We start from the raw sequence: 22,017 nt of genomic DNA, 5'->3' as shown, positions 1-22,017 counted from the left end.
TCTACTAGGTGTTATCAACTGGATGATGTTGATGATGATATCTCACCTTTCCCCCATCACACTGCACAATTCTTCTTTGCTACATGTGCATTTTCCTTTTTTCTTCAACATATCCAAGACAACTGGACTGCACCCAGCTGGGGGAAGCTAGTGTAAATGAATGAAATCCTAGTGCACATTTATATGAAAAAAGACTATCCTGGAAATGACTTGGTCCCAGGTCATTCAGTGCTTAAAAACAAACAAACAACAGCATCTGGGATTCAGCACTTAATTTATATGGCAAATAATGTCATTAATTTTAAAAGACACACGCGCCAGTCTCCCAGCCCCTGCAGGAACTCTGGTAGCTGTATGGTGGACCACTGAAGTTTCTGGATCATAGAACACAATACAGTAATCTAGCTGGAAATGTCTGGAAATTTAATTATTTTTTGTCTAAGATCTTATTTTTGGCCTAAGATGTTCCTGATGTTATAGCTCAATAATGGATACATTTTACCTGTTGGTTATTGCCACCCGTGTGGCTGTTAAAGACACTTTTTTGTCCATTTTTAAAAAGGTACCAAAATGGACCAAAAGTGGCTTTAATAGCCACACAGGTGGCAATAAACAACAGGTGAAATTTATCCATTAATGAGCTATAACATCAGGAAAGTTTCACCTGCTGACTTTCTGCTTCTCACTTCATAGAATTCCTTAGAGTCCACAACGAAATGGTGGCAAGCATACCACCTAGGCCAAAGCAGAGCTCGAGGTGCCAGAAGGTGAGCAGTTCTTCTTTGTCTGAGGAGAACAAGTGGACCTGCCTTTGTGCCTATGTCTGTGGCTTGCTCATTTCCAGAATGGGATGGGAGGCCTCAAAGCTGGCAGGGAGCAGTAATTGAAAGGAGCAGATGAGACAGGAATGCCGCACAGAGCTGCCAGCTAAGGGAGCTGACTGATCATCAATATCATTGTAGGAGAGCAAGTGAAAATAATCCAATGGAGCTGTTGTTTGAGAGGCGGCTGGACTTCTCTGGAGCACATGCCAGATCCTCTACCCACCCCCACCCCCGCCCCACTTTAGCCACACCACTGCCCCAAGCAGCAGACTAATCCCCACAGGGAGAGTACATGAAATCAGATGGACAAGTTTTGATGCGAAGCAGCAGCTTAGGGCAAGCTCAGGTTTCCTGGAGGTTTGCTATATTTATCTCTGTGATTTAATGCCCGCACAGGGTTTAAATGCCACCAAGCAGTTGGTGTGAGAGGCCTGCGTTTCACTCCCTAACACAAGCTCTGCCTTGTCAGACGCTCACCATGGAACTGTTAGAGACCAACCCATACTTTTTCACAGACCAACGGTTTTATGATGGGGAGAACTACCTGAGTCCTCGCTTACACGGCTATGAGCAGGCAGCTTACCAAGACAGAGCGGCTGTGAACCTGTGTCCTGAGGGTAGGGCTGGGATAGAGGAGAAGGTCTCCTCAGTCCTACCAGACCACAGTCCTGGACAGTGCCTGCCTTGGGCGTGCAAAGTATGTAAGAGGAAAAGTGTCTCCATTGACAGGCGCCGTGCTGCCACCCTGAGGGAAAAGCGCCGGCTGAAAAAAGTCAACGAGGCCTTTGAAGCTCTGAAACGGAGCACTTTACTGAACCCAAACCAGCGGCTTCCCAAGGTGGAGATTCTGCGTAGTGCCATCCAATACATTGAACGCTTACAAGCTCTGCTCAGTACCCTGAACCAACAGGAGCGGGACCAGAGGGAACTGCGCTACTGTAACACCAACAACCAGCCAGTGGTAAGTGCCATGGGAAGGGTACATGCTGCCCATCACACAGCCATCAGAGACAGGAGCAAAGTGCTACTGTGCCAGCCTCTCTTACAGAGTGAGTAGCTTGACCTCTGGGCCTTCAACAATATGTGCTCAGGTCCCAAGCTGATAGTGAACTGTCTAGCTCCAATGATTGACTGCCACTCTACCTATTCTCCCCAACAGCCATATAAAAGTAAAATGGCATACAACTATTTGGGGTTTTCTGCAGATGTTATTACACAGGAAGTAGGATGCACCAGTTTACTATGGTATCCTTCAGATATTGTTGACTTTCCCATCAGCCCCAGCCAATGGTTTAGAAATTATGAGAGCTGTAGTTCAAAATCTATGATTTATAGAATACCACCTGGTGGGTAATCTGGCATACACCATGTTTCCCATTGCATTCTGATAACATATGTGCCTTAAGGCAACTGAATAGGGAACTTGAGCACTCTTAGAATTTGATACAGATGAAAAATTATTTCCATTCTACATCAATTTACTGCAATAATAAATAAACAAATTCCAGTATCATGTTGCTGCATGTCTTCATAGCTCTCATGTTCCCAGTTGACACAGACAGAGAGTAGATTTCTAGAATATGCTAACATTTCTCTATTGTGTTTTTGTACAATTGCAATAGTGACTGTCCTAGTATGTCCTCCTTAAATTAATTGAGCACATGAAGTGCAATTCGCCTATACCTTCAGTGTAGTAGAATTATGGCAATATTCACCTGGCTATAAGAGTATTGCACAATGAAGAATTTTTCAGTAGATGTTTTTGATGCATCCTTTCTTGCCTACAGAGAAGTTTATCAAGATTAGTAGCAGGACAATCATTGACACCACCCCTATAACCCCAGTGACCAGTGGATGGAATTTTATTCAACAGATGACACCTCAGAAACAAGTTCTAATACACATGCCAATGAGAAAGGACTTGCAAGTTGGACACCTGTTGAGTTCAAACCGGTTACCATTTAAAGATTCACAAGGGCATTTGGGTACAAGCCTGGACCTTCAGTTCTAAGGGATAGATAATTAGAAGATAAATGGATGCCTGAAAAGCATTCTGGGCTTTTCCTATGTTGAGGCTCCCTGGAAGCTGAGGGGCTTTCCCAATGTTTATTTCAAAGCATCCTTTCTGAACTTGCCATAATTTGTGTTACTTTCTCATTACAGTACAAATGAGGAAAACCATTGTGGAAAACAAGGGGGGGGAGCAACCAGAAAGGCAAACTCCAACAGCAAGAGTGGACAAATGCACTCCTCCAGATATTGTTGGGCAACAAATCTCATCAGCCCTAGACAGCATAGCCAATAGTGAGGAACACTGGGAGTTGTAATCCAACATTTGGAATGCTACCTCTGGGTTGTAGGATTGCTCTTTCAACTTTGTACAATTTTTTTTACATTTTTTTTACACTAGCTGCTATCTGAAATCAAAACACATTCTTTAGTGCTGGTAATAGCTTATTCTTGACCTTTCACTGACTTGGATGGGAACAATTCTTTTTGTGTTTATACATCTTTGGGGAGGAGAAAATTAGTAAAGTTTTCTAGAATTTGTAATATTTAATAGATTGACTAGACACCAAAGAGAAGCATCTTACCTTTAATGGGATCATTCTAATTCCTCTGCCCCTTTTCTCCATTTTACATGGTCAAATTTTTAGCAAAATAATTGCTCAGCCATGAATGAGTAGCTCACACATTAAAGTTGCATTTTTGATCACCAGCAGTGGATGGAGCGATTAAGTTTCATGCATGGGAAATTTGCCACACAAATAATGCATCCATTTTTGTGAACATTGGGAATCTTAGAATCGTAGAGTTGGAAGAGACAAGGGCCATCCAGTCCAACCCTCTGCCATGCAGGAATACAGAATCAAAGCACTCCCAAAAGATGGCCATCTAGCCTGTTTAAAAACCTCCAAAGGAGGGGACTCCACCACTCTGAGGCAGCATATTCCATTGTCAAATGGCTCTTACGATCAGGATGTTCTTCCTAATGTTTAGGTAGAATCTCTTTCTTGTAGTTTGAACTCATTGCTGTGTGACCTAGTTTCTGGAGGAGAAGAAAACAAGTTTGCTCCATCCTCGATATGACATCCCTTCAAATATTTAAACATGGCTATCATGTCACCTCTTAACCATCTCATCTCATGCCCAGCTCCCTAGCAGGGACGTAGCCGGGGGGGGGGTGTTCTTGGGGTCCGGACCCCCCCTTCCATTAGAAAAATGAATGGTGTGTGCTGCTGCGCTGCTGCACCCAAGCCCCATTATAATAGTGGCACTTAGTCTGGACCCGTCCCTTCCTAAAATCCTAGCTACGTCCCTGTCCCTAACCCACTTCTCATAGGGGAGTTTCCAGACCTTTCACCATGTTGGTCACTCTCCTCTGGACTCGTTCCAGCTTGTCAATATCTCTCTTGAATCATGGGGCCCAGAACTAGATACAGTATTCCAGGTGATGTTTGACCAAAGCAGAATGGAGTGGTACTATTACTTCCTTCAGTCTAGATACTAAACTTCTATCAATGCAGTCTTGGATTATATTGGCCTTTTTTCTAGCTGCTGAATCATACTGTTGACTCAGGTTTACCCTGTGGTCTACTAAGACCCCTAGATCTATTTTTCATTATTGTTGTCAAGCTAAGTGCCACCCATCTATGCATTTCAATTTTTTCTGCCTAAGTGCTGTAGTGGTAGCCAAAGTACCATGAGCACCAATGGGTTTTTGTGTGGGAAAATTTGCAGACCATTTCATAATACAGAATAATAGCACTGATTCCACTTTAGCTGCCATGGAAACATCCTGTGGAATCCTGGGGCAATACTAGCTGAGAAGTCTAAATAATTAATGCAACCACAAATCCTAAGATTCCATAGCAGACATGGCAGTTATAATGGAATCATAATGCTATAACTGTATATTTGGAAAGGGACCTAGTGGCAATAGACAACTCCTCTGGTCATTCCTGTCTCATTTGTAAGCTTGTCTTCTGAATCTGTCAGAGCAGAATGAGAACCACTCATTTAGTATCAGTAGGTTACTTTTTGTAGGCCAAATGTTCTCATACTGCAAAAAAAAAAAAAAAAAAAAAAAAAAAAAAAACAGCTCTGTAATGTTCGTTCAGCCTGATTTGGGAAGAGAAAAAGAGTTATGAACAGCTGCAGGTGATATTCTCACTCTATTCCTTATCTGTCCCCCCTCTTGCATATCCTACACCTATGGCTATATGCACAGACCTAGGCTGTTGCAGTATTGGCACTGGATTCAATCTCACAGGTCTTTCCTTCTAATGTACATTTAGAGCATGTTATGGCTTGGGAAGAAAATAGCAAATCACAGCTATATCAGAAAGTATTGTTTGTCTTTGTATTGTTGTTGCTCCTTTGGATTCAGTAAAGGAGTAACTTCTTGGAAAAGATCCTTCTTAATAAAACCAAATATTTAAATAGCTCATTTCATGTGCATGCTGGTGATGCAAATGTGCAGCTACACTTTTACATCTTACTCTGTGAGCAGAATCAATGTAAGCTGCATTCACTCAGCTTGTACCTCACTATGCCAGTCCAGGCTCAGGTGAATCAGCCTCTAAAGAGTATTTTACTCTGTACAATAGCAAGAATAAAGGGTGCTGTGGCACCTTAATAAAAATGTTTGTCTTTAAAAGTACCACAGAAATATTTCTTTTCTTTTTTAAAAAAACCAGTCTCTAATTTTTGTCAATCTTGTGAGTGAACTCTCTGAGAATAATTTCATAGATCATATACAGGAAGCAATCATGTCAAATACTCTAGCATCCAATGCTCATTATACAACTTTCACAGCTTATGCTGGGTTTCAGATCTTCCACTTTAAGGAGGTTGTCAGACTACTGTATCCTGCTGCAGTAGCACCACCTGCCAGAAACAATGACTGAAGTGCATGGTCTTTGTTGGCCAATTCCTGGACATCCACATTTTAGTTGGGTCTGCCATATAGTGCACCAATAAAATGCCTTTGCAACTTATTTTCATTGACAATTATCTGAAGTATAGAAACAAGTGAGAAACCATTATATATATATTTCTGGGAAGAACAAGGGATGCAAGAGAGAACTTCCTTTAATCAATGGAGCAGAGAATGAGAGTGCCATGCTGATTGGGAAATCTTGATTATTTCGATTCAAAAATTAAACTTTTCCAAAATCTTTTGCCGTCAGAGTTGGAAGCCCTAATACAATTACTTCTAAAGGCCTCTATCTTCTCATTCCAGGTGGCTAGTGACCATGGACCCAGCAGCACTTCATGTAGTCCAGAGTGGAGCACCCAGCTGGAGTTCAATGCTCATCCTGGAGGTAAGACCATATTGCCCTCTGTCCAATGTCCAATCCTTTTGTTCTTTCAAGGAAAAACCCCAGCCTACCAATCCCCAAAACTTTTCCTAGATTCCTCTGCTTCCCTCCATCTTTAAAGCATATGTATGTTGCAAACACCTCATTCGATGGATCTAGAAACAATATGTAACTCAAAAACAACTGCAAGGCTGGTGAAAATTGGGATGGCCTCTAGAAAACTACTTCCAGCCACAGGAAGTATATTCTTATCTTTAAAAAAAAGAGGGGGGCAGGATGGAGAAGAGGTAGGCAAGTGTTCTATGTGACTCAGTGATCTCCTTACAATAAAAACTGTGTAAACACCTCCTTGAAGTACATCTGAATTAGAATCATTCAGATTCTAAAAGTTCTTCCCTTCCAACAGCCTTTTCAAGTAAAAGTTTTATTTCTACTTATTTTCTAAACACAATGAGTTTCAATACTGTTTTAACAACATAATTTGTACTTTCACATGACAAATGAGACTGAGCCCCCAACTAAATTTTAATGTTAGCTTTAGAAATTATTAATCAACTCTTGATTCCTATTTACATGCTCATGTTACAGCTGGGGTGGGAATCATGCAGCCGTCCAGATATGGTTGTGATTGCAAAGAACAGCCTAGCAGCCCTAGTCAGAACAGTCAATACTGAGGATTTGCAGTCCAACAACCATATGATTCTCAGACATCCTTCACCACACACTGCTGCACTCTCTTCTACCTCTGCATTTAGACATGATGGTTTGGTTTGAAACTGAGGTTGCACTATTAGAGTGGCAATGTGTACTATTTTTCAGTTGATAGTCCTGTATCAGAAGTTGTTGTCTGAAGGGGTTTACTTTTTATTAAAACAAAACAAAGTTTGGTTTAAAGATAAAGAACATAAAGAACAAAGAACACAAATTCAAGTTGACCATCACAGCAGATTGATCAGGCACAGGTCACTTAGTCAGAAGCTTCAGCATTATGGTATTACATTTCTGTGTAACATCTATATTGTGTTATAATTACAGCAGTTTTTTAAATGCACATCTATACACATAAATCACTATATGCAAATTTATGAAAAGTAGTATCTTCTTTTGTCTTTTTTATTAATACATATCCTTTTTATTGACAATGTGTATGTTAGACAGGCTGTCATATCAGTCACTCTGTCTTGGGCTGCTGTACTGCTGGAAGAAAAGCTCTCATAGCTCTTAAGAAGAACAGTTTCCCCCTTTAGTTGCCAGTGTATGAAAATGTGTGTTGACTACTCTATAAGACTAAAGTTTGCTGGTTAGAACTAGAATAAAGTTGCACCACTGCAATATCTGTATAAAACTAATTGAAAGTTACTCTAACAGGATTTTTAAAAAAAAAACAAAGGCGCGTTACAGACAGCCCAGAAGGGGCAGTCTCGTGCCGCTGCCGGTTGCAGCATCCGGGAACCGCAGCAGCCAAACGGCGCGGTTCCCGGACGCTGCAAAGAAGGAGCGCAAAAATCGCACTCCTTCCTGCGCCCCGGAAGAGAAGCCGCAAGTGCTGAAGCGCACACTCGCAGCGTCATTTCCAGGGCGCGACGTGTGGACGCAGCACGTCCGCTATGTCAAGATGGTGGCGGCCATGTGGAACAGCCACCGCCATTTTGTACAGACTCAGCCCATGCTAGGGTTAGGGGCGTCTGGAAGAGACACCCCTTTCTAACCCTAGCACGGACTGAGTCCGTCCTAGGGTGCCCGTCTGTAACGGGCCATAGTGTTCTTTTTGATCCTGTTTTTAAATAATACAGGTCAGTTTTAGAAACTTTGGGGGGAGGAGGAGGATCTCTCTGAAACAAATAAAACATTTTGATAAAGAGCTTCTTTCCAAGTACCTTTCTAGCCAACCCCTAAGGTGTGACCTAACTAGTACCTGTGTGAGAAATTTCTCCAGTACTGTAATATTAAACTTTTCACTGGCATGGCTATATGTTAGTAAGAAACGAGCCCTGATGCCCATATTTTCTATGAGGTAAAACATATCCTACATCAACCAACCAAAAACAGTGAGGGAGGAGATTCACAAGAACCTCAAAGCTAAAAACAAACGGTCAGTTTTAAGATAATTTAACAGTAGTATTTCACAATGTATTTTTAATGCAAATTGCAAAATAGTAAAAAAACCAACAACCACTATCTCCCTCTATGGACTGGGATTGCAGTGAGAAAGTTAAAGTCTTCTTAATCCACACACAAGGATACCAATCTAGTCAACTGTAAAGTAAAAAAATAAAAGTACTGCTACCAGTAATCTCTGCTTTGGGCTGCAATTTACAAGTGAGGGACAGTTCTGGAGATGGACTGAGAGTAGAGAAAGCGTATCAAATACTTCAGTTATTCCTATCACCTTGAGAAGTTCTTTATCTGGAAGCAAATCCCTTTCTGGAAAAACAATTAGTGCTGACAAAAACTAATCAGTTGGCTATTAAATATGAGTGCTTCACTATGGGGCTGACACATTTCAGACACACAAGTACTAACCTTGATTGTAGCCAAAAGCAGCTCATGACTGATTTCCCCTTATGATCCCGCCTTCCCAACTCTTGTTCCACAGTGACTATATTCTCAGAGATCATCACTTGCTTAAGGTCATTCCCTATTTTCTCTTCAGATCATTTGCTGAATGATGATTCTTCTGAAGACCGTAATCTTCATTCACTGTCTTCGATTGTTGACAGCATTGCTGTGGATGATGTCTTCCAAGAGGAGAGGTCTCAGAACTGAAGATGCAGAAAACACCCACTTTGCCATCTTTTTCAAACCATCACCAGCAGATTATAGGGTAGAAGACACATGACAACTAGGACTTTATGGTTAGAAGTTGCTCTCCTTACTAACACTGGAAGATGTTCCTAATGGGGAAAGCTCTCCTTCCCAACTAACATTGGATGTTATTTTATTTCCAAAGCCAGTCACTGTCTTTAATCAGTGAAGCCACTTATTCAATTCCATATGCCTTAAAAAGTGGTTCTAGACTCACATCCCATCCTGTAAATCAGAACCAAACTAGTGAGAAAGATGCATAATGATTTGGAAATCATTAAATATCTGCCTAGTTTCCAGAAAGGCAGAGTATTGTAATTCCCTAGAGAAGCAGATCCAACCTACTCTGGATATTAGGTTGCATTTAGTTCATGAAAAGCATCCTAATGCATTATTGAGAACACTTATGGAGGGTGAGAGAAGGGACACCACTTTTATATGTTAAGGAAGGATTCCAGTGTGGCTTTTTTTTCTTACCTGGTTTTTTGAAGTTTTGTGTCTTTTGGGGGCCAATGGTTGTTGTTGTTATTATTATTATTATTATTATTATTATTATTATTATTATTTTGTGTGTGTGCAAGTGTGTGTGTGTTTTCTTTGAAAGATGCTGTTTGACCAACTTCTTTTGGCAGTCTGCAATTTCCAGGCAAAGAAGCCACATAAAGTGCTGCCAGTGAAGTCTTTTCTACTGTGTGGAGTTGAGTTTTTTGTATTTTTTGCTAACTTATTGTAAGATTTTTTAAAAAATAAATAAATAAAAGATTATTTGTTTGAGATTATTTTAAGATGGTATAAAATACTGTTTTTGGTTTCCTTTGAGAGTACTGAAGTGGAGTCACACCAAGGAAAAGTCTTAACACTCAAAACACATTGAGAATACATTATTTTCTGTACACACAATTCAAGGTCTCCTCTCCTTTCAATTCTATGTTTGATGGAATGTGTTTCCATTTCTTTACTCTATCAAAACAAAGCAAATCAAGCAAAATATGACAAGCAGCATCAATGCAGGCATATCCTAAAACTAGATACTCAGTTTGACATCAAGTGCTAGCTCTTTTCATGGACGTAAGGATGTGAAGTAAATTTTTCAAGATCACAACCTTAAAATGTTACAGAATGAAAACACAGGAGGTCCATATGGATTTGTCCTCTCCTCACAACCATTTGGGGCTCCTTGGATCTCTAAATTCAGAAAACAGAATAATCAGGAAACCTCCATTCCAACAACTTACTTGTATAATGATCATTCCAGTCATTACCAGTCCAACAGTTTGGATGTATGGTCCAAAGCTAGTTGTGATTGTACAGAGAGAATATGTATTAATGAAAAAGAGAATTATCAACCAATCAACCTTGCTTTAAAATCTGGTTTATTGGAACAAACATACATCCATTCCTGACCTGTTTGCAGGGTTTGGAATCCATGCAGTACCAATATGACAAAAGAAAGAGGTTATTGATATAAACGGATCACTTATTCTTTAAATTAAAAAAATATTTAATACTGTATTAGGCAAGTTGTACACCAAAAAAAATTTGCAAATGTACAGTCTCTTGGATATTGCACTTCCAAACAGCACGGTATGAGTATAGGGCATTCCAGTCACCAAGAAATACCACGTCAGTAATAGGGGGCCACACAAGGCAAAAGGCAGCATGAGGAGACAAACAGATCCTACCCTAGAGAGGAGAAACAGTAACAGCTAGGAATCTTTTGAATCATAGGCTACCTGTAAATGCAAAGAGAAGAAAGGGAGATTTTCTGTTTGTCTACAAGGGGAAAATAGGGTAATTACTGTGCACCCAACAGAGATATGTAAGGACATCACATGTACTCCCAGAATCTGATTTCATTTAATAAACAGACATGGGGCCTGGAAGACATACGAACTTGCTTGAGAGCTAATCTCTTCCTCATCTTCCATTAAGGATCACTACCCCACTCTGTTTCTAACCCTGGCCTTTTTATCTAAGGACCAATACTGTCCATAGGCAGCTCGTAACCTGTAGCATGACTGAAAGCCTCAGCAGAAGGCTGGTGCACCCAAGGGAGATTGCTAACTTCAGTTTTCCTTGTTCTCATAGAATTGTTTCCTTGGTGATTGTCTTATTCAGTCCAAACTATCTGTAGGAACAGACAGCTACTGTTGCTCTCAGGCATAGTGGTAGGATGAAGTACAGGTAGATCTTGGTGCAGGGACTACTGCAGAAGAGCATTAAGGTGCTTTCATGTCTTACCAGACCTATCTCAAGTTCACAGCATCACATACAAGATAGACTTGGGGATAGAAAAGCCTGTCCCCCCCCCCCCCCTCAGTCTCTCTCTCTGAGATTGAGTCTAAAGCCAAGAGAAGGGGGAGGGATAAATGGGACACCACTGATATAACTGGGGTTTAAGGACACCAAACAGGAAACCAAGAAATTGTGTACAAGCAGGAGAAACAGTGTCCTTTTGGCCTATGGTCTGAACTGGTTCACCTGTAGCTTCTGTTCTTTGGAGCCAAGGAGCAGGCATAGTCTGGTCTCTGGCCTACTCCCGGAAAGGAGCCAGCGTATAACCATACAAATAGTGGGAATGTGCTGCAAAAAACAAACAGAGAAACAACATATTATACATTGGCAAATCTGACCTGTATGTGTGCTTTTATTCTCATTTGGCAATACAACTTTTTCAGCTACAGCAGCTGTGACCCTGTTAGAACTGTTAGAACACTGTTTCTTTCCCTGATTAGAAGGGGGAAACAAATATACAATGGGCCCTTTGGTTCCAGGAACCCCCCACCCCCTCCTCATACTCGTGGATATCAAACTTGGTGGCTGCTCAAGTCCCAGTAAATACAGTGGGTTAGTAAAATGGCGTCCCTTATATAAAATGAAAAAATCAAGGTTTGCTTTTTGGAATTTCTATATTTTAAAAATATTTTTAAGCTGTGGATTCTTGAATTCATGGATTAAAAAAAATTATTTCTCCACCAGCCACCATTCTCAATTACATGAAAGCATCTAAGAAAGCATCTAAGAGAGTCAGAGAAAGTGTGAGCTAATTCTCAATTTGCATACAACCTCTCTGACAGATTGGGGATTCCAGAGATAAGAACTAACCTGTTGATATTAATTACGTAAACTGGCTAAACTCAAAATCTAAAGTACCTATCCTTCCCTCCTCCCTCCTCGCTATCCAGGTAATTTAGGGCTTTTCCCTTGGGAACAGTACAAGGAGACAGTATATTCATCTGACAATTACCTTCCCTTGCCACCTCCCCTTCTACCCCTGCCAGAGTTTTCACTCCATGTCAGGTGGAGTGAATGTCAGGACTTTGCATGAAAAGTGATAGGCACCAAAGAACAAAGAGGGAGGAGGGAGGGAGAAGCAGGAAGAGGAAGAGGAATTGGAAACCCAGGGCAGGTATGTCCAAACTGAAAGTGTTACAAAAAATTACATATATATTAAGGATCAGAACTATTTTGACTATTAGTAAATTAAGGGGTTTGGGGGTAAAGTGTGGTGTAGTAGTTTGAGCAATGGACTACAACTCTGGAGATCAGGGTTAGAGTCCCAGCTTGGTCATGAAAACCACTAGGGCAAATCATACTCTCTCAGCCTCAGAGGAAGGCAATGGCAAACCTTCTCTGAACAACTCTTGCCAAAAACAACCTAGGATTGGGTCGCCTTAGGGTTGTCATAAGTCGGTAATAACTTGAAGGCACACAGCAAGAAGAAGGAGGAGGATTTCAGTACAGTATTCACTATCCCAAATATAACCCACCCTGATTAAATAAACATTAAAATAATATAGACCCAGTGAAGAATTCATCTATGAAAGTGTGTGTATGGCTAAATGTTTCAACATCTGATGTCTAAATAAGTGCAAATGGATATAAAAATCATTATTTTAGCAATGACTACAGTATCTATGATTTTTAGAAATAAATGGGAAAAGTACTGTTTTATCTATCATTTTATCAGTTGTGAGGCCTGTGTTGAAAAAGCATTCATCCCTGGGTAATTATCAGCCAGCATTCTACCATTTTTGAGCAAACTCCAATAGTTTGTGGATGAAATAGATTATCTAGATCCATTCAATCTGGTTTCAGGCCTGACTATGGGACAGAGCTAGATTTAGTTTCTGTTTTGTTTTTTGTTTTTGTAGATAACCTACACATGACACTGATCAGGGGGAGTGTGTCCACATTGGTTCTGCTGGATCTCTCAGTGGATTTTAATACCATCCTTCTGGCTGCCTTGCTGGGGTGGGACTTGGGGGCACTGTTTTCCAGTGGCTCTATTCCTTCCTGAAGAAGTGAACCCAGAAGATAGTGCTGGGGGATTCTTTTTTGAAGCCCCTGCCTGTTCGCCTGTGGAGTCCCTTGAGATTCTGTTTTGTCCTTCATGAAACAGCTGGGTGAAGTTGTCCAGAGTTCTGGGGCATCAAATGCCATATTTCCTCCCAATCCAAGATGACAGTGTGTCTCATCAGTAATGGACTGGATGAGGACAAACAAACTGAAATCTAATCCAGATAAGAAAGAGTCTTAGTCAGCTGGAAGGCAGATCAGGGAATTGAGATTCGGCCTGTGTTAGATGGGGTTACATGCCCATGAAGACACAGGTTTACAGTCTGGGTATACTTTGGGTGTACTGGACTCAGCTTTGAACCTGGAGGTTCATTTTGTACATTTAAAGCTTGTGCACCAACAGCACTCATTCCTTTAGACAGTGTAGACTACTGTAACGTGTTCTACTTGGGGCTGCCTTTGAAGCATGCCTGGAAACTTCCGCTGGTCCAAAAAGCTACAGCCACACTGTTAACTGGGATGGTTGCATACTATGGTCCTGTTGAAGCAGCTCCACTGGCTGCCAGTTTATTTCTGTCCACAATGCAAAGTGCTGTTTATGATCTATAAAGCCCGATATGGTTATTTAGCAGACCCTAGCTCACTGTATGAGCCTGCCCAGGCTCTGAGATCATCAGTCTTGGTCCTACTACCATCACAAGCATGGTTGGTGAGGCCACGAGAGAGGGAGCTTTCTTTGTGGCTGCCCCTAGACTCTGGAACTCCTTTCCTAGTGAGTCGAGACTGGTCCTCTCCTTCTTGCTCTTCTGGCAGCAGGCTAAAACCTTTTTATTCAGACAGACTTTTAAAACAGAAAGTTTTAAAGGGGCTAAGGGGTGCTGTATTTTTTTTAACAGAACTGTTTTAAAGATTTTTTTTAATCTTAATTGCATTTTATTCCTTTAACTTGAGGTGTGAAATGTTTTAATACTGTAAATAATTTAATTCAATTTTAATGCTCACTTTTTCTATGTTTTGTATTGTTCTTTTGTGAGCAACGTTGAGTCTCAATTTTGGGTGGAAGGTAGGATACAAATAAATATAAATATCATCATCATCATCACCATCACCATCACCATCACCATGACCATCACCATCACCACCACCACCACCACCACCACCACCCCCTTTTCAATATACAAATGAAGAGCATAACCTTTTTTTGTTATCTAGCGCAAATGCAATGTAAAGGCATTTTTTTCACTACATTTCCAACTTTTAAAAATTCCAATAAAATCTGAGAGTTCTCCCACTGGCACCCTGCTAGTCTCCAGCAAGGATTCAGATTCTCTGCTAATTAGCACAGAAATGGCAGAATATATAATAAATAATAAAATTTATTTATATCCCACCTCTCTACAAAATGCAATCAAGGCGGTTGTGCAAGATGTACAAGACACAAGCACAGCAATGGCTGATTCATGAGTTTAGTTTTACTCTGGAAATTCCAAATGAACAGGACCAAGTCTGCTCTTGCCTGTGGAAGTTTGCTGATACTGCTTGGATCAGAAGGGATAAAGTCTGCTATCTTTATCCAACAGCTGTCATATTAATTTCCATAGATGTTTTCCTAGCCCTCTATTCAACATATCCCCCTTTGTTACTGTGGTGTGTTGAGATTTCTTCAACATATTAGGCATTTGCATCACTTGGTTACTGACTTCACAATACTGAAGAAGACTGCCTAATTTTTCACTGTGCAGAGAACAAATTCTGTAACAACACCACATCCAAATGGTCAGTGCTCTGCAAATAAATGGGATCTGCCCACAAACAACTTAGTTTTTTGTGGTCTTTTTTTTTAATGAAGCTTCTCTGGAAAGTATGGCTTGAAGCTCAAACTGAATACTTTGGTCTAGCTAGCTAATCTATTTGCTAAATCACATTTTTTCTGTGTATAGCTAAGATCCAAAGTGTTTTGCAATAGACTATTAGCACCCCACCATTTGTGTTCATTTATATTTCAACTCCGCTTTTCTTCCAAGAAGTTCAGTAAGGCACTTTAGTTTCAAAGTAAACTTATAAAGTGGATTAGCCTGACTTGGCCAACCTTATTTAGAGAGTTTCATAATCTGAAGGCAGGTTTTCCATATAAGCCTCCATGCAGAAGGGAAGAAATATGGAATCAGAAGTTAACGTAGGGGGTGTAATATTTGTCTAATTGCCCTTGATTGTTTAATCCAGTGATTAAACTGAATTAAATTGGGCAGTACTGCTCCCCTGGGGGTGGAAAGATCCAAGGGGGCAGTGAGGGAAAAGGGGGCAGCAATGCAGTCTTCAGCCAAAGTATTGGCATGCAAGGAAGACAGGGTGATGAGGGTTGCATGAAACTTCTCCTTTCATGATCTCTTAAAAATACCATTGTGATGTCCTGCCAGGACTGATTGAATCTCCCACTGCATTTTCTTTCACATTGGTTCAGGCCATAGTATGTTTAGTGTAGAAAAGTTCTTTGTATTAGTTGTGGGAGGAGCTGTAGGATTCCCCTGCATTATTTCCAGGTTTGGTTTGCCCTTTCCCAGCATGCTCTGTTGTAGCTGGAAGCTTTTAGTTTTGGAGCTGTCTTTTGGTGGCAAACAGGCCCAGACAGCCGGAAAGGGCATTTCTTACACCTCAGCCATTTTAGTTACCAAGTTAGCCATTTTAGTTACCAAGTTAGCCATTTTAGTTACCAATTTAGCCAAATTAGTTACCATCAGCAAGCGAATAAAGGAATTCAGGAGCTGAAAGACCCTGCACCAGCTCCACTGAGTGAGGAGAGCAAACCGACATCAGACCCAGAAAGATGACACCCTGAAGATTGCTGAAACTGTAAAGTATCTTTTGTCTAGAGCTGGGGAGGAGAAAACTCTTTATTTTTGTCCTTTAAATTAAATTTTCCCCCTTTTTGGACTTTACATTCAGCTTCAGATAGGGTTGCCATAGCGCCGGACCTCCAAACCAGGAAAAATGTAGGACAGAATTTTCAAATGTAGGACACACAACAATGTGTCCTACATTTGAAAATTCTGACCTACATTTTCCCTGGCAATCGCGGCGGGGAGCGGAGGCCAAGCCGCAAGGGGAAGCCTCCACTTAAGGAGGCTTTCCCTCCCCGCCTGGGCCCCGGGCCCCAAGAGGCGCCGCCTCCCTGCAGCTTCCTCCGCCCCAGGCCTCGCTGCCCTCCTTTTCCTCCGCGCGGCCATGCGTGGTGGAGGAGGAGGAGGAGGGAAGCGAGGCCCCAGGGTTGCCCAGCAACCCTGCTGCAACCGGGCTTCTCCCGGTTTTTGGCTGCACCTATGCGTGACCGGGCAGGTGCCGCCAAAACCGGGAAAAACCCGGTTGCAACCGGGTTATGGCAACCCTAGCTTCAGAGCCTTTTTTGAGTAAAGAGTTTGATCTCACCAGGGTACCAGCGTTGCACACCCAAACCTGCCACCACCTTTAGTTGAGTGTGTTTTCACAACCATACAACTTCATGTGGTGGTGTTCCCTGCTCTTTGCCTGCCCACACAAGCTCACTCCCTTCACTAGTAGTGGTGGCAGTGGTTGGAAAATTGTGATGCTTGGGCACAGGGAATCACATCGGTGGCTCAGAGTGGCAACATTTTGGGACACACAGGCTGACTGGAGCTAGGTGTTAGAGTACATGGTGGCGGGAGGGGGAGAAATGGTACACATTAGCTTTCAAATTTGGGATCCTGCTTAAGCTATGTGAGCTTTGCTGGGATTTGGCTGACAGGTTGGAGCTACTCTGTTGCCCCTGCTTTTTTTTTCATTGTACAGGTCAAGGGAGGAGGTAGGTGGCAGAAGAAACAATATTTGTGGAGAGGGGAGGATAACTTGAAACTCTGTGGAGAAGACAGATCTCTTGGGGAAGGGTATCCAGAGTCAATTCTTGGAAAGAGTCCTTCGTCTCAAAGCAGCTTCTTTCGCCATCAACTCCAGTTTCCAACCCAGAGTATGTAGCCTCTGTAAACCCCCTACACACACATTGGCCGAGCCCCGCTCTGCCCTAGTGAAGGCTTGAGAGTTTTTCCTTTCCAGAGAGAAAAGTGGGAAGCTGTCTGTATCCCTCTCCACCTGAATAAAGAATAATTGAGAGTCCTTCCTCGCCAGGGAGAAGCTTCTCCCTTTGCACCTGGTGACCCTGGGGAGCAGCGACCAAGCAGTGACCAAGAACCCTCTCGCCCATGCTGATTTTGTGGCAAAGCTGGCATGGGTGAGAGGCTGCTTGGTTGATGCTATACCAGCTGCTCAGTCATTGCTCGTTTTGCACCCAATCTTCCTGAGAACAGCAATCAAGCACTGGTCAGCTGGCCTTCTTTTTGATGTAAGGCTAGCATGAGCAAAAGGAAAGAGCAGGCCTAGGTCACTACCACTGCTGTATTCACACATGAGAGGCTGAGGTGGAGGAAGTGGTGATAGTGGTGGGCTGGGCAAAGCTGAGGTAGATGCTGCTGACCAACTGACTGTTGCCCAAAACCAAGGAGCGGTGGTGAGGGGGCAGCCCCCATCCTTCTTGTTCTGAGATAGACATTGGGGCACTAGGGTTGTTACCCAAGAGGAAAGGGACTTGTAGCCCCTTATAACAACAACTAATATAGAAAATACTGAAAATTAGGTTGAGTGACAATTGGGAGAAATTGAAGATATTAAAGCATAGGCTGGGAAAAGAGCCTATAAGTTTTTGGTGGAGTTGAGAGGGCTTCAGACAAAAGGATTCTAATATAACAAGTCATAAGACAAGCCAGGCAATCAGAACATAACTCATGTTCTGTGACACAAACAAAGAGAGAGAGAGAGAGAGAGAGAGAGCAAAATAGCTCCAAAAAAGTGGGCTAAGAGCCTTATCACATAAGAAAAGAAAGCCAAAATGGATCAGAAGAGTAGTGGCCTTTTCTGTGTCTCTCTACATGTCGTAAAATTGTGTCTATTCTCTTCCCAAGGGAGATGGTCATAAAAGCATGTCTTTTGTGGTTCTGGAAAAATCAATTTGGCAAAAGGCACACTTTTACAACCATTTCCTTCAGGAAGGAGAACATTAAGTGCAATGACAGCATGTGGAGAGGCAAGAAGAAAGCTGCTACTCTCCCAATCTGTTTTGGCTTTCTTTTCTCATGCAATAAGGCTCATATTTGCAGATCTAAGTTGCATGTGTGTGTAGAAAAAAAAAAACTAAGCATGTAGAAGGAATTTTTAAACACATACTGTATATCCAGCCATTTTACAGATGAGAAATAACGACATATGTAGCAAGGGCAATCTCTGAATCCAAGTTTCCATTTACAATTTCCCCTTTTATAGCAGGCAGCACACACACAGAGGAAACATGCACTCAGAAATTAATTCAAAGAGAATGAGAGGAAGGAAACACACCCATTGCCTCATTCAAATGTAGGGTTGTTAAGTTTTCAAAACAGCAATATTGAACAGTCAAAATTCATGATACACAGGATTGACAATTATGAAATGGCTATTAATAAAGTGGTTTTTTAAAATCTAAATACCAAATAAAAATTATTTATTTCAGATAATAAGTTACGTGAAGCATATACCACTGTCTTTATGAAATCCATTATTTGGTTTCTTTTGGAGCATGCATCAACAGTGCTTTATCAATTTTAATCATATCAAAATGCTTGACAACTATGATTAAAATTAAAAGTAACCAGAATCTGAGGCTACTTCACAGATTTTTGCCAGGATAAAAGCAGGGTGAGGGAAAAATAAAGGCCAACATCTTCAGCTTTAGAAGATAAATGGAATGAAATTAGTCGAAACATATACAGTTGAAGGAAAAACATGATTGCTATAAAGAAACCAATGCATTTTCAGAAGCCTTTTAGGGTTTCTCATATAAACTAAAATCCCATACTCATTTCTGGGAGTAAGTTCCACTGAACTCTTGTAGACTGCATTGTTAATGCAAATTGAATATTACTCTCTACAGGTAGACTCTGTCTCTCACACACACTCCCCCCCCCCTCTCTCTCTCTCTCTCACACACACACACACACGTACACACACTTACTTTTATTCAGATATGCACCCACCCATAGTCTGAAACTATGGCTTGCTTGTTGCTTCATCCTCAATTATGTCCCGCTACTCAGTCAACCTCTGTCTGGAATGTACTGTATACTAAGATGAAAAGGAAGTACCGTAGCTAGGCAGTCTTCAGGCACATGTCCCAAACACACTACTATGCTCTTCCCTTGCCTGTTTTGGTTGGTTGCTGAGGTACTCAGTGAAAAATACCCACTGGCTTTAAGGCAAAGAAGAGGGACATGGCAGGTCTAATTATCTGTATTATTGGTAAAGTTCCAACATATTTGCTTTTTCCTGCAACTCAGCCTCCTCTTTTCTTAAAAGGTCAATACCCAAAATATGAGATTTTGTGTGTCCTGCTCAGTCCTTCCAGCCTTCAAAAGAAAAGCCAACCCTCAAATAAGGAAAATAATAAGAGGTCACCTGGCAACCCAATTCAGACAAGACAACAAAAAAGGGCATGAGAGAGATGTGTACATAGATACACAGGGAGATGCATGGGAGATATTTATATTGTCATGCAACTCCTTGCACTGGGGAAGAAAAACAGCTCAGCAGAGCATGAAAAAGGAAAACAGAGGGACTACAATCTGACAAACCTGGAGGAGGCAGGGAAATTATGAGGGCAAGAAGGGAAAGGGATAGAGACAGACCTTACATCTGCCAAGAACTGTCAGGTTTGGTCTTACTGATTCTCCCTCCCTTCCTCCCACTCCACTGCACACCATTCCCAGCTTACATTACAACAGGAGGCTAGACACATGGAGTTAGCAACGGGTGACACTTTTGGACCAAGTTAGTGTGTAGTTGCAGAAGCTTCTGAACTCTCCCCCCCCCCTTCCTCTCCTCTTTGTGCTACTTGACTGCTGATTAACCTTTTGGGCCCACAGAAGATAATCCTGCCCTTAGCAAGGATGTGGCAGATGGGATCATTACTTCAGCTCTCAAAAAAGTTTTAGAGCTATACTTCTTTGTGTCCTGGCTCCACTAAACATCTATTACAAAAATCAAGACAGCTAATTAAAAAAGCATTAAAGGCCATGCCTTTAAAGGTTTGTCACTGCCAGGGTTGTTGGCTGAATAAATCTGGTTCACATCAGCCACACAGCAACTGCAATGAGCCCTCTGGTGTGGCATGAACCAGAAGACACTGTGTGGACCATACTGTATGTATTGTAGTTCACATGGGGAAAAACAATTCCTATGCAACTTCCTTTATCTTCATACTGCTTCCAAAAGCTCTATCATAAAATGGTGAAGCAGCAATGCAAGAAGCTTCCCCACAAATAATCTAAGACAAATCACAAGATTACTATTTAGAATTACAAAGCTAGAGCAGCAAGGTTCTATACTGTATGAAAAGGCTGGTTTCATCTATTAGTTTCTGCATATTCTATGGACTCTTGGGATTGCATCTGCTCTGACCTCCTTTCTAAACTTACCTGGGACCTCAGCAGGAGTATGTGCGAACTGTGGATGTCTCCAGTCTTTGGGACCCAGATGCACCAACTGCAAACCATTCAGCAACAACACACAAAGGCATGCAATTAGTGAGGTCACAGCTCTCACACAAAGCATACAATTAAACCTCTGCTGCCTTGATTAACTGCCTAGATTGACTTATTATGGATGTCAAGATTTAGATGATTTATTTGAGCAAATATTGCATTTTAGTTATTAAAAACAACTACCCAAACTTGCGAACATGCATAAATCCCCAGAAACCTGGCACCAGAGTTGTATAAATTCAAAGTGTGATAATGGAAGAAAATTTCAGACCAATAAATGATTTTATAAGATAAAATCTAAAGGCCACAAAGTAATATTTATGGATCTGGCTTGGACAGAGAGTTGCTGCTTAGTTTTGTGAGGATGGGCAATGGTATCCATTGAAATTGTTTACGTTTGTTTGTGTACTGTATATTTCTAAGTTGGCCAATTTCCAAGGCCATCAGACTCTTCTTTCAAGATTTGCCAGAAACTAAATAAACAGATGGACTCTCCTTCTTTGAAGATTTTTATACAAAGGCTGGATGTCTATCTGTCAGAGGTGCTTTGATTGTGTAGTTCTGCACAGCACAATTGGACTAGATGGCCTTTCCAACTCTGTGATTCTATGATTCTATGGTTCTTTTTATAATTGCAACTCCAGGCTAAAGGAACAAAGGAATTATTAGAAACCCAAGGCTAAAAGGACTATGCATTTCCAAATGTACAGAATTCAGGCATGGATACTTAGCAAGTACAAATAACAAAACATTATCAAAACTCTCTCACTCTGGAATCAGCTGCAGGTGGAACCTTTCAAAGTTCTATTTTTTGTGTTTTTTTTAAGGTAAGAGATCTGTTTAGCAGTTATATGATATTGCTCAAGCAAGCAGAGCAGTGGACACGCCATGCAACATACAGACAATGGTCTTTTTCACCTCTCATGAACAAGAGCAGAGGCGCATTAGAACCTCACCTTCTGGTGGCATTTTCTTCGGTGGTGCTGAAGGAGGTGGCAAGGGAACTAAGGAGGTGACTCGGAATCCTGCTGGCAGAGTTTCTGATGACCCACTGAGCATGTTGATGCTATGAAACTCTCGGGGACGGAAACGCTTTCGCCAGGAGGGAGTCCTCCGAAAAGTCTTGTCATCACCCTGTAAAAAAGAAAAGCAAAATTATACCATGTCTCAAGCAGAGTGATGAAGTAG

At 41.5% G+C, this 22,017-nt stretch overlaps 2 protein-coding genes across 13 annotated transcripts in view; one reads left to right on the top strand and one right to left on the bottom strand.

Annotated features, from left to right (window-relative positions):
- The first annotated feature begins 1,227 nt into the window (after window positions 1-1,227).
- Window positions 1,228-9,532, top strand: MYOG (myogenin). Its single transcript, XM_089518553.1, has 3 exons — window positions 1,228-1,785; window positions 6,070-6,151; window positions 8,802-9,532. The coding sequence occupies exons 1-3, from the start codon at window positions 1,228-1,230 to the stop codon at window positions 8,912-8,914; spliced, it is 753 nt and encodes a 250-aa protein (XP_089374679.1). The 3' UTR covers window positions 8,915-9,532.
- Window positions 9,533-10,313: 781 nt separating this feature from the next.
- The window catches only part of PPFIA4 (PPFI scaffold protein A4), a 186,797-nt gene continuing 175,093 nt past the window's right edge, over window positions 10,314-22,017 (bottom strand). For 10 of the 12 annotated variants that reach the window (XM_089514242.1, XM_089514239.1, XM_089514245.1 and 7 more), the window contains 2 exons: window positions 21,786-21,963; window positions 20,764-20,830 (listed from right to left, as the gene is read on the bottom strand). In XM_089514242.1, coding sequence (XP_089370368.1) covers window positions 20,772-20,830; window positions 21,786-21,963 — 237 coding nt within the window. In that variant the 3' untranslated portion in view covers window positions 20,764-20,771. Of the gene's footprint in view, window positions 11,537-20,763; window positions 20,831-21,785; window positions 21,964-22,017 lie in introns of those variants that run through there. The other 2 variants (XR_016280398.1, XM_089514244.1) reach the window with 2 other exon arrangements.

The sequence above is a fragment of the Sceloporus occidentalis genome, unplaced genomic scaffold, assembly GCF_023333645.1.
Source record: "Sceloporus occidentalis isolate IW3139 unplaced genomic scaffold, rSceOcc1.0.p SCAF_3, whole genome shotgun sequence".
Classification (NCBI taxonomy): Eukaryota; Metazoa; Chordata; class Lepidosauria; order Squamata; family Phrynosomatidae; genus Sceloporus; species Sceloporus occidentalis.
The sequence above is the reverse complement of the archived record's forward strand: the minus strand, read 5'-3'. Positions and strand labels throughout refer to the sequence as shown.